This window comes from Schistocerca serialis, chromosome 4 (assembly GCF_023864345.2).
Source record: "Schistocerca serialis cubense isolate TAMUIC-IGC-003099 chromosome 4, iqSchSeri2.2, whole genome shotgun sequence".
Lineage (NCBI taxonomy): Eukaryota > Metazoa > Arthropoda > Insecta > Orthoptera > Acrididae > Schistocerca > Schistocerca serialis.
The window spans coordinates 783,916,997-783,929,631 of NC_064641.1; the positions used below are offsets into that span (position 1 = coordinate 783,916,997).

Sequence of the window (12,635 nt, forward strand, 5' to 3'; positions counted from 1 at the left end):
AAAAATAGTTTCAGGATATCAGCTTCTCCTGTAACGCATAACTGTAACACTGTGCCATTTACTTTTGCACATACATAATTTATGGTATTGTTTTTCATGTTTGACTCATTCTTTCTCTGTCTAGGTTAAAGATTTTGGGCAGATGCGTGCCATCAGTCCAACCATAATGCAAGTTGCACAACCAAAAACATATGGAGGTAAGATTATACTTGTTCCAAACCATATTAATATTTGAATAATGAAATACAACTATAAATAATGGTAGACAATTTATTTTACTTTCATCCCTTGACCATTGTCTTATAGTAATACTGAAAACAAAAAAAAGTCACAAATAGACTGTTATTACGACACTTATGAGACATGCGAATCACAATTTACCTACTTACAGAAATTTAGAGGGATAAATGGTATTCACTACACATTGTTTTACAATCACTTATATGATGCTGTAGTCGCAAATTTTTGTGATGTATTAGAAGGGAGTGCCATGAACAACATACTAAAGATCCCAAGTGGTGGGATGTGAGTGTGTGGGGTGGGAATTAAAGGTCACATTTTTATATTTTTTTCGAATGACATGAAAAATGTGGCTTCTAGCAAAAATGATTCCCAGTACAAAATTAAGCTACAATAAATTCCTATAAAAAAGGCCCTATTCATTTTTTTCTATGGGACTAATAATTTGTGCATTGCAGGGGATGGAAAATCACAGATTATTAAAATGAAATCAAACAACCGAAACTCCAGTATTCAGTGGAACAATATTAGAGAAGAAAAGTTGCTATTCACCATATAGTGGAGATGCTGAGTCATGATAGGCACAACAAAAAGATTCACACAGTTATAGCTTTCAACCATTAAGGCCTTTGTCAGCAAATGACACACACACACACACACACACACACACACACACACACACACACACACACACACACACACACAAATGCAACTTGCACACACGTCTGCAGTCTCAGATAACTGAAACCACACTGTGAGCAGCAGCACCAGTGCATGATGGGAGTGGTGACTGGGTGGGGGTAAGGAGGAGGCTGGGGCGGGGAGGAGGAGGAATAGTATGGTGCGGGTGGTGGGCAGAGAAAGTGCTGCAGTTTAGACGGACATTGAGGATGGAGGGATGGCTAAGTAGCGGAAAGGAGAGAAATAAAAACAAAGTAAAAGACTGTGTGTGGTGGTGAAATGACGGTTGCTGGAATGGGAACAGGGAGAGGGTTAGATGGGTGAGGACAGTGACTAACGACAGTTGAGGGCGGGAGGGTTATGGGAACATAGGATTATTGTAGAGAAAGTTCCCACCTGCGCAATTCAGAAAATCTGGTGTTGGTGAGAAGGATCCATATGGCACAGGCTGTAAAGCAGTCATTGTGATGAGGGCTATCATGTTTGGCAGCTTGTTCACTAACAGGGTGGCCCACTTGTTTTTTGGCCACTGTTTGTCGGTAGCCATTCATGCTGATAGACAGCTTGTTGATAGGATGCAGCACAGTGGTTGCAGCTTAGTTTGTAAATCATACGACTGGTTTCACAGGTAGCCCTGCCTTTGATGGGATAGGTGATGTCAGTGACCGGACTGGGTAGGTGGTGATAGAGGGATGTATGGGACAGGTCTTGCATCTAGATGGCCGATGAATAGGTTGGCATAGGATGGTGCCATGCGGACCAACACCTTCAACCTATTACCTGGAACCTATACTCATATATAAAAGATACCAACCATTTCCTCCACCGACTCTCCACAGTTCCTGTCCCTTTACTACACGGTGCCCTGCTCGTCACTATTGATGCCACCTCCCTGTACACTACATTCCTAATGCCCATGTGCTTACTGCTATTGAACACTACCTTTCCAGATGCCCTATGGATTCCAAACCAACAACCTCCTTCCTACTCACCAGGACCAACTATATCCTCACCCACAATTACTTCTCCTTTGAAGGCATTACCTACAAACAAATCTGGGGTACAGCTATGGGTACCCACATGGTGCCATCCTATGCCAACCTATTCATGGGCCGTCTAGAGGAGTCTTTCCTAAAAACCCAGAATCCTAAATCCCTCACCTGGTTCAGATTCATTGATGACATCTTTGCTATGTGGATTGAAGGTGAGGACATCCTATCCCCATTCCTCCAGAACCTCAACAACTTCTCCCCCATTTGCTTCACCTGGTCCTACTCAACCCAACAAGCCATCTTCCTAGATGTTGACCTCCACCTCAGAGATGGCTAAATCAGTACCTCCATCCATATCAAACCTACTAACCACCAGCAATACCTCCACTTCGACAGCTGCCACCCATTCCATACCAAGAAGTCTCTTCCATACAGCCTAGCCACCCGTGGTCGTTGCATCTGCAGTGACGAGCAGTCCCTCTCAAAATATACCGAGAGTCTCACTGAAGCCTTCACTAACTTTAATTATCCTCTCAACCTTGAACAAATTTCCCATGCCTTATCTTTCCAGTCTCATGCCACCTCCCTAAGTCCCAGAGTGCGGCCACAGAGGAACATTCTCCTCTTAACTCAGTACCATCTAGGACTGGAGCAGCTGAATTAGATTCTCCGCCAGGGTGTTGATTACCTCTCATTGTTCCCTGAAATGAGAAATGTCCTGCCCACTATCCTTCCCACCCCTCCTACAATGGTATTCCGCCGTCCACCAAACCTACACAATATACTCGTCCATCCTTACACAACCCCTGCTCCCAATCCCTTACCTCATGGCTCATATCCCTGTAATATATCTAGATGCAAGACCTGTCCCATACATCCTCCTACCACCACCTACTCCAGTCTGGTCCCTTACGTCACCTATCCCATCAAAGACAGGGCTACCTGTGACACCAGTCATGTGATTTACAAGCTAAGCTGCAACCATTGTGCTGCATTCTATGTAGACATGATGACCATAAATCTGTCTGTTAGCATGAATGGCCACCGACAAACTGTGGCCAGAAAACAAGTGGGCCACCCTGTTGCTGAACACGCTGCCAAACATGATATCCCTCATCTCAATGACTGCTTCACAGCCTGTTCCATATGGATCCTTCCCACCAACACCAGCTTTTCTGAATTGCGTAGGTGGTAACTTTCCCTGCAATACATGCTATGTTCCCGTAACCCTCCTGGCCTCAACTTTCGTTAGTCACTGTCCTCACCCATCTAACCCTCTCCCTGTTCTCATAACAGCACTACACAACCATCATTTCACCGCCACACCCAGTCTTTTACTTTGTTTTTATTTCTCTCCTTTCCACTACTTAGCCCCCCCACCTTCTCTCCTGCCCTCCGTCTAAACTGCAGCACTTTCTCTGTCCACCACCCCCACCATACTATCATACTATCCCTCCTCCTCCCTGTCGCAGCCTCCACCTTATCCTCACCCAGTCGCCACTTCCATCATGCACTGGTGCTGGTGCTCGCAGTGTGGTTTCAGTTATCTGAGACTGCAGACGTGTGTGCAACTTGTGTGTGTGTGTGTGTGTGTGTGTGTGTGTGTGTGTGTGTGTGTGTGTGTGTGTGTGTGTGTTGCTGACAAAGGCCTCAATGGCCGAAAGCTCTAATTGTGTGAATCTTTTCGTTGTGCTTATCATGACTCGGCATCTCTGCTAGATGGTGAGTAGCAACTTTCCTTCTCTAATATTATTAAAATGGTGTTTTAATGGTATTAATTATTGTTTATTGTCAAATGAAGTGGGTTAAGAACAAATACTAAATATGTGTGCCACATCTAAGTGCAGTAGAATCATGTTAAGGGATAAATTGTGTTAAGGGGATGTGACAGGCAGGGAAGAGAGAGGATAGAGGCGGCCAGATGTGTGATTAAATACATGGTGAATGGTGCCAGATTGTGGTCATACATTTTCCTCCTTCGTAGGTGTGTAAGCTGAAGAGTGAGCAGACAATTGCCTGCTCGATCCCTCCACTGTCTCTCAAGTAGTAACTGTGGGATGTTTCACAAAGTTACATTTGACCCTTCCACAGTTCACCATATGAGTCACTGCCTACACAGTTCGCAGATATGCTGAGGGGTCTTCATTTTATACTGTGTTAATACTACATAGAATACAAATATTATTTACTAATAATAGTAAGGCAAGAACACATTTGGCTATATTCTATCTAAATCTCTGCACACTGTTCTACACTGCTGGAAGGAAAACTAAATCTTAAGTCTTCATGTATGGCAGTTGTAGCATTCTTCTGGGAAATGATATTAGGAAGAACTCTGCACTAACACCTGGGAAAAACGACTTCACCCAACACATGTGGTGCTCGCTTTTCTGTTTATGGACAGACTTCACCCTCCAATATCTTGTATAGTTGTCTTATGTGAGGAGAGAAAGTAACTTCACTGAGCTTATGATTATATAGTTATTTACAGTTTATTAAGAGAATATGTATTTGTAGTTGTTAAGGGAACCATGTAAAAATGTTCAACAGCTCGAGGTGTCAGCTCTCTACCACACTGAAGTGCCTGGCTGAAGTGTAATGTGCTGTCAGTATGTATTGGACAACATTGATTTCATTGTCTCCAGTACCAAAGGCTTGACTACGTTTCATAGCTTGAGGGTTATCAAATGCTTCATCTCAGCCTCAGCTCTCCCAACTTCTTAACTAAGAGGCTCAGCAGCTCAAATTATCAACTGCAGCAGAGGTACTTCACCTAGGTGTTACGAAACTTCAGAAATTTGAACATAAGTCAAGCAAAGCACGTAGCAGATTATTATTCTAGACCTGAAATGATCATTCCCATTCCATCAAACATATTCACACCCAGTGTGGGTGTGTGGTAAGTAGCTCTACCCAGTACAGCCCACTGTACAAGTACCAGCAATTCCTGAATGGCTGAGATTTATGCATCCTACCAGTAACACAATCAATGGTAAGAGAGGTGCAGTAACTTTCTGGTCATTATTATTTCACCACTAAGTGACTTCAACAGTTGCATGGCTTTGCATTATGCTGTCAACAATAGACAGCAACAAGGTGCCGCATGTACCATTCCAGTGCCTTGCTCACCAACAGTACTTTAGGTCATTGGCTTTGCATTATGCTGTCAACAATAGACAGCAACAAGGTGCCGCATGTACCATTCCAGTGCCTTGCTCACCAACAGTACTTTAGGTCATTGACACATCATACTTACAAATTAAATACTTCTCAATCATTTTTATATGAACATATTTTACATAAAGGCTCGCTTAACAACTGTGAATAAATACTCGCTTAATAAACTGAAAATAACTCCACTTTTCAAACACAAGCTCAGTGAAGTTATTTTGTTTACTCACATAAGAGACCTATGCATGAAATGCTGGGGAGGTGTAGTCTGTAAACTGAAAAGTGAACAGCACTCATAGTGGGAGAAGTTGCCTCTTCCAGAGGAATGCTTCAACTGATTTTCAGGATGACTAAGAGTCAGTTTCCCCTCTAGCAATATAGAACATTGTGCAGAGATTTATGTAGAATCTGTCCATATGCATTTCTTGCATTAGTAATAGTATCTCATATCTTGATTTCATGTAGTACTGACACACTTTGTGGAGGACAAAGAAATCCCAGTAAACAATTTGTCCTTTATCATAGTTACTGCACTTAAGTGTGATACACACATTTAATATTTATTATTAACCTACTTCCCTGCAAAGCGAAAGCTATTAGTCCTAGAGAGAAAATGAATGGGACATTTTTTTGTAGGAATTTTAATGTACTTTAATTCTGTAAAAGGAAACATTTCTGATAGAACCCATGATTTTTAAGTTATTCAACAAAAGCTTAAAAAAGGGACCCTTAAACAGCCCTCTCACCCCATGGTCACATCCCACCAGTTGGGAATTTTAGTATGTTGTTTGTGGCCCACTCCTACCACTGAACAAAAATATTTTTCCCCTATTCAACCATTTTTTATCATTGTTGACCAGGCTAATGTATATTTTTTCAAGGATAACAGTATTATGAAAAAGATAGTTGCTCCTCACCATACAGTGGAGATGGTGAGTCGCAGGTAGGCACAACAAAAAGACAAGGAAACTGAGCTTTCGGCCATCAAGGCCTTTGTCGAAAACAAACACACACACACACACACACACGACCACAGTCTGTGGCAGCTGAAGCCAGACAGGATAGGTGAAACAAAGGTATGGTCAACGTAGATAAGCAAAACGTTCAACTGGTATTTTTTGAAATTATATTCTTGATTTTCATGTATACTTACATTTAATTTTATTCATGCAAATGTCAAATAACATAAATACTTAATAAGTAGTAATAATACATGGAGTTATTTTAGAAAACAGGAAAAATATTTCTTAAACTCTACTCTTTTTGTTCAAGATCCGTAATATTTTTGTACTTTCTTTGCTCAGAGGTTCATGGCCTGGTGTAAGCATGCAACATAATTGCTTTGTGCACATGCAATGACAGACACCATCAATGGTTGTATTTCATTAAATTTATTCCCATGAGTCTGCTTTGTTAGCGAATATCTAAGAGATCTTATTGTTTCATAATTTTAACAATATGTATGTGGTTTGGAACTTAAATAGGGCAACAACCAATACAAAAGAGTTACATGTTTGCACTTGTTACGGAGCAGTTTAAAGTTATGGTGATTCTCGTGTACAACTGTGTTGATGTTATCATAATGCATTACATTCCTCGACGGCAGACTGCCAATGCACAGTATTACTGTTCGTTTTTGGAGCATCACCTGTGACCAGCTTCGTGAAAGAAGCGGTGACACTTTCTGCACAACCCACTCATCATTTTGCACAATAATGCGTGTGTGCATACAGCGCAAGCTGTGGCTGCTCTGTTCAGGAGACTGGGAAGTACTGTACCATCTACAATACTCCTTGGGCTTAAGTCCTTGTGACTTTGATTTGATTTTGAAGATGAAGGAATCACTTCGTAACATTCACTTCAGAACTGTTCCAGAGATTCGACAGGCAGTAGACCGCTCCATTCGCAGCATCAACAGAACAGGCTCTGCTAACAGTATACTATGCCTTCCACATCGCTGGCAACGGGTTCTACACAACGCTGGTGACTACTTTGAAGGACAGTAACAAGCACAAATATGTAACTCTTTTGTATCGGTCGTGAATAAATAGTTGACACTATTTAAGTTCCAACCCTTGTGTATCTGTATGCAATACCAACAAAATTTTCTGTAAAATTTATGATGAATATTGACCCCATAACCTTCTACTTTGTCATTGTCATCGTCTTTAGGGGTATGTACATGTTTTACATGAATGTTTCATCCACACTTTTGACATGTATGAGCACTGCTGGCTTCTGTCAAGCAGATGCAGCAGGTATCAGGAAAAGAAAGATTTTCGGTAACCAAAGAAATGGAGACTCTTCGATAGCCATGGCTTCATCACTGTTTTGGTTTCCTCCATCATGGATTGCATTCTCATATATGTCTTCTGCTCAGAGCTGTGCCTCGTGCATTGGTTCATCTCATCTTTCTTTCTGCTGTTGTGTTGTTTTTTCAAGACCTTTCTCAGTCTCTACATCGTGTAAAACATCAGCAGGCAGGGATGACACCGAGTGACCTACTCTACCTTTGCAGCTGAACAGAGCTTCGAATGGTGACCTGGTAAACCCAGAATAAAAAACTTTGTTTTTCATAAGCTGGATGAACTGCAAACTGTTACTCCTGCAGCTAGTTGTTTTCTTCTTATATCCAAGCACACAGCATATTCTCAATGCCCTGGTTTGCTCTGTCAATGCTCTCCTGACTTTGTAAGTGGCACAACTTACCATGACTGATATTCAAGGAGGGCCAATAATCCTTTAAGCCTAGTTTACACGACGACACTAGGTTGCAGGCAACTATGCTACCAGCCACAGCGCATGCGCGCCGTGCGTTTGAGCAACTCAGTGAAACTAAACATTTCGGCGTTTTCCAACTTTGGCGACACTAGTTGCATGAGTTTTGAGGTTATGAGTGTTCATAGAGTGCAGACAAACTGAAATATGAAATGGGGAATGGAGGATAATGTTCGCTTTTTGGATATCTATGCTTTGCATAGGTGTTTGTGTGATTTCAGTTATTGCTGCTCCTGAGACCTTCATGTGCGATCAGAACATAGATGGTTTGACAGTATCTGAGCTCCAAGGCAAAATTTAATGGGTTAGGAGTACTTACACAACTGAAATAAGAAAAATACAAGTCAGTAATTCCACATGTGGCAATGCTCTCGTCTACAAGACTAAAATCCCATCTATTGAGTTGGTCAACTCTTTGTTAAGGAATATTGTTGACAGGAGAGGAGGCTACACAAATCAAGAAGCTGCATTCTTTATTCAATATTCATCTATTTAAAATGTCGCAGCAGTGATCCCCATTCACACATGTTAGAATTTTGAAATAATGTCACTGTACAGATCTGTTTTTAAGAGAGTAGTTTGCACACCATTCTCTTCTTAATGTGGCCTGCTTTGAATAATTATTGCTGTTAATGTTAACAATTATTACTGTTAATATTAATAATTATTGGTGTTAGTGAAAAAGCATCGTCACCAACTAAAACCACATCTTATAACATGCCGAGTGTTCTCGATGATAATGCACACAATATGGTATGTAATTTCAGTTCTGGCAACAGTGCTTCATGTATTACAGTATCTTTACTCCTTATCACATAATTAACTCTACTTAGAAGAAATGTGAACACTTCTGGTGACATTCTAAGATAACTGAAAGAACTTCTTGGGTCTTCCATTATAAATTATTTCCGCAAGGATGCTGAGTAACTTCAGTCATGAATCTAAACACATTTTTTATTTTTTTTCTTATGTACCGATTCCACCCAACTAGATTTAACTCCACCACAACTCGTGTGACTTGCAGCTGCCAAAACTTTCGTTTCAGACACGACAGAGAGACCTTCAAAACGATGAAACTTAAGTGTATGCTGGTGGTGTCATGTCTACAGTCAAACATGGAACCATTTGCTTGCAACTCATTCCTCCCAATGAGTGGTGCAACCCTCTGTCGTCATGTAAATTAGGCTTTAGGCTCCTTACCACATTTTATGCAAATTCCCTGCATTTATTCTACTGTAGAGTCATTGGAGCAGTAAGCAACATAAATATGTTGACGAGGTTGCAGGCAACTTCTTCCACTCTGTTTGATTTCAGAGCCCTGAGAACTACAAACTTAGTGAGATGAGATGATCTTGGTAGACCATTATAAATGTGTACTTTCTATCAGGATGGGACTAAAAATCAATGCGTTTGAAAAAAAACATTGGCTTGACCACAACACCTCTTTCAAAACAACTTTTTTCTTCTACTGGCTAGGCTCACGGAGGAGAATGCACAGCTCAGTATCATGAAGGGTAGTGTTCTTACAGGTGGGTGAACGTTCTTTCAACATCCTGTTCCACCCACAGTGACCAATAGCCAGATGGGCCTTATGTGACATAAAATTGAATAGTACTCATAGCTTCTGTAACAGGATAGACCAACATAGTCTAATTCTCAATCGTCACTATGCCACAGTGTTTCTTAGCAGCCAGTAGTCCTGTGGCTCCTTCTTCATGGTTCTCTTAGCCTTTTTCACATTATAAACTGACTTTTGGTAACTGGTTTTGGTCCAGAAAACACAATTTTTAGCAGCATTGGCTCTTACTTGGGATATTTCATTATAGAACTATTGTTGTGTGTTCAGCATGGTGTGATTACTATCTTGGCACTACACTCCCTTGTGACATGACAATACAAGAACAGGGGGAAAAGATGACGGGAGAGCATCTGTGGAACTTCAGCCGAATGCTATACACTGGAGACCTATTATGGTGATATCCACAGCATGATAATTGAATGTCGTACTACAATACAATGTTTTCACAGCCATTAAAACAAAGACCCAAATGCCACTGCAAACAGTGGTGGTGGGAAAAAATGGCAGGATTAGACATATTATATACTTTCCCAGCTGACTATCCAGTAAAGTATCCAATGCCAAGGGAACGTAAAGTATCTATTTTTCATCCTTTTATGTTCAATTTTAGGCATTCTATAGAACACTGGGTTTCACATAAAGCTGGTTTATATCAATGACCTATAATCTCAAAATTACCAGATTCCAAGTTTTTTTTGTTTGCTTATGATACAAACATTGCAATAACTGGCAAATCAAGTACAATCTAACAAAGCTCAGTTAGTAAAATTTTCATGGATGTTAATAAATGATTCCTAGCCAGTTTGTGTTACTAAACTTTGAAAAAATGCACGGTATATAGTTTAGAAGTTGTACGAAATTTTACCTTCATGTACGTCTAAAAAATTACGACAGCCACATATCCCTAAAATATGATGACAGCCATATAGAAGAAGTTGAGAGTGTTCAATTCTTGGGATTACAATATGAGAATAAATTCAACTATGGTGATCATACCACAGAACTTTGAAGCTCTTAATCAAATCTCTATTTGCAGAATGGATGTTGTCAGAGATAGGTGATGTAAAATAAAAAAAAGGCCACCACACTTTGCTTACTTTGATTCCATAATGTCATATGGGATCATTTTTGAGGTAACTCATCAAGCCAGGCCAAAGTTTTCCAAGTTGAAAATGTGTAATACAAGTTACTTGTGGTGTGAACTGAAGAACATCCAGCAGGGACCTGCTTAAGCAACTAGGGTTACTAACTACCACTTCCCAGTATGTAAGAGGTGTTCAAAAAATTTCTGTTTGAAGGCTGTACAGTCCACAATTGGTCTGCCAATGAGGTAAAATCCCCATGAGCATTTAGGTAATAATCTCACCGATGCACCAAGTTGAAGATACCCATTTGGTAAAACATTGTGTCCTCCTGTATGGTAAAGCCCGTAACCACCTGCTACAAAATCTTCGTCCAACAGGAACCATTGACTCTTCAAGGCTTTGTTTAAGGGACCAAAAGTGTGGTAATCGACTTGGAAGGGATCAGGACTGTAGGGCGGGTGCTTGAGTGTGTCCCTCTTGAGTTGGTGTAACTTTGCATCATGACGTTTGCGATATGGTGAGTGCTTTGTTATAAACAGCATGGAACTTAGCGCTCCACTCCACAACTATGGTTTTCAACAGACATGCTACCCATACACATTCTACATTCTATGACGGATGTCTACTGGGGTTTGCCATTTGGCAGACAAGAAAAGAATAACAGCATGTTGGTCCTGTTTGGATGCATTCGGTAATAATATGCCACAGTTCACGTTTCCGCATTTACCGTGTGCACATCAGAAGGATGCAAATGCACCACTAACCCTTGCCTACATTTCGGTGCTTGCATACCTGCATCGGAATCAGGCTACATTGCATACACTCTGTAGCAACACCCTCAAATGGGAACTTTTTTATCACCCCTTACATTTATTCCTTAATTTAATTTGTCATTAAAAATTTCTCTCTTCTACAAACCTACATCACAGTACATGGAATCAATACTGTAAATGAGACTAATCTTCACAAATATTTAAAGTTGCATGTTATGGTCCAGAAAGGTGTCCATTATGCTGGATCACACATTTTCAATAACTTTCCAGCAGCCATAAAAAATTTAACTAGTAATAAAGTTCAGTTTAAGAGCAGCCTGAAGGCTTTGCTGGTGCCCAACTCTTACTCCATTGATGAATTTCTTGGCAGAACTGATGGATGTTTCTGTGTTATCAACAATATCTAATAATGCCAGTATTACATGAATCTGACGTCTGTAAAAATTCAGTGTGGTAATGTGATCAGTGTATATAAACGTTGTAAAATCAGTTTTCTGTGTGATGATGCGTGGCTACAAAAGCCTTAGAATTATTATAAGCACTCAGTGTATTGAAGATTTACATGTTTTGTGACATCCATGAGCAACCTTTCACTGGAGACCTGTGGAAGGTAAACATTCCTTGCATATTCATGTTTTCTGACATGTTCTACCTCCTGGTGGATTTTCTCACTACAGATATATTGGAACAAAAAGTACATTTAATGTAATATAATCATCTAACAGAGTTACAAGCAACTCATGAGTAAAGCCTGTCTTTTGAATTAGGTACAGTTCTTTCTTTCTACAGATCTTTCAAATTCTGTACAGTTCTTTCTTCCTAGCAAAAGTTACTATAAAAGCAAAATTTATCCATACCCTGTACTTGCTTTTGATTAATTCTACTTTTGTTAGTTTTAGGCTAAATAAGACTCAGAGTAATACAGAAATGTGTTTAAAAAGGAGATAAATTTTGTATCTGCACTACCTGCTTTTAAAATCTCCTTCCAACATTCTTTCCATAATTTACTTCTAAAAACTGTGATTAAGCTATTTTTTATGATTCTGTGATATAAAACTTTACTCCTATGTTCTAAACCCAGCTAGTCAGCATATTTTATTGTCAATATTTGACCACCATTGCCAGATACTGCTTTTACATCTAAATTATTGAAGGTAGTAGGATGTGAGTTTAATTTAACTCATCAGGCTCTTTGGACTTTGATAGCCTAAGCTACTTGGTCACATAATGAATAACTACCTACTTAATTGAAAACTGATAAAAAATAATAATAAAAATTTAAAAAGAAGAAATGTTCGCTGGCTGCAGTGGCCAAGCGGTGCTAGGCGCTTCTGTC

General features: G+C 40.1%; 1 protein-coding gene across 2 annotated transcripts in view; it reads left to right on the forward strand.

The window, feature by feature from the left end:
• Positions 1–12,635, forward strand: part of LOC126473359 (transcriptional regulator ATRX homolog) — a 479,699-nt gene that overhangs the window by 460,129 nt on the left and 6,935 nt on the right. For both annotated transcript variants that reach the window (XM_050100365.1, XM_050100366.1), the window contains one exon: positions 125–197. In XM_050100365.1, the coding sequence (XP_049956322.1) occupies positions 125–197 (73 nt within the window). The remainder of the gene's footprint in view (positions 1–124; positions 198–12,635) is intronic.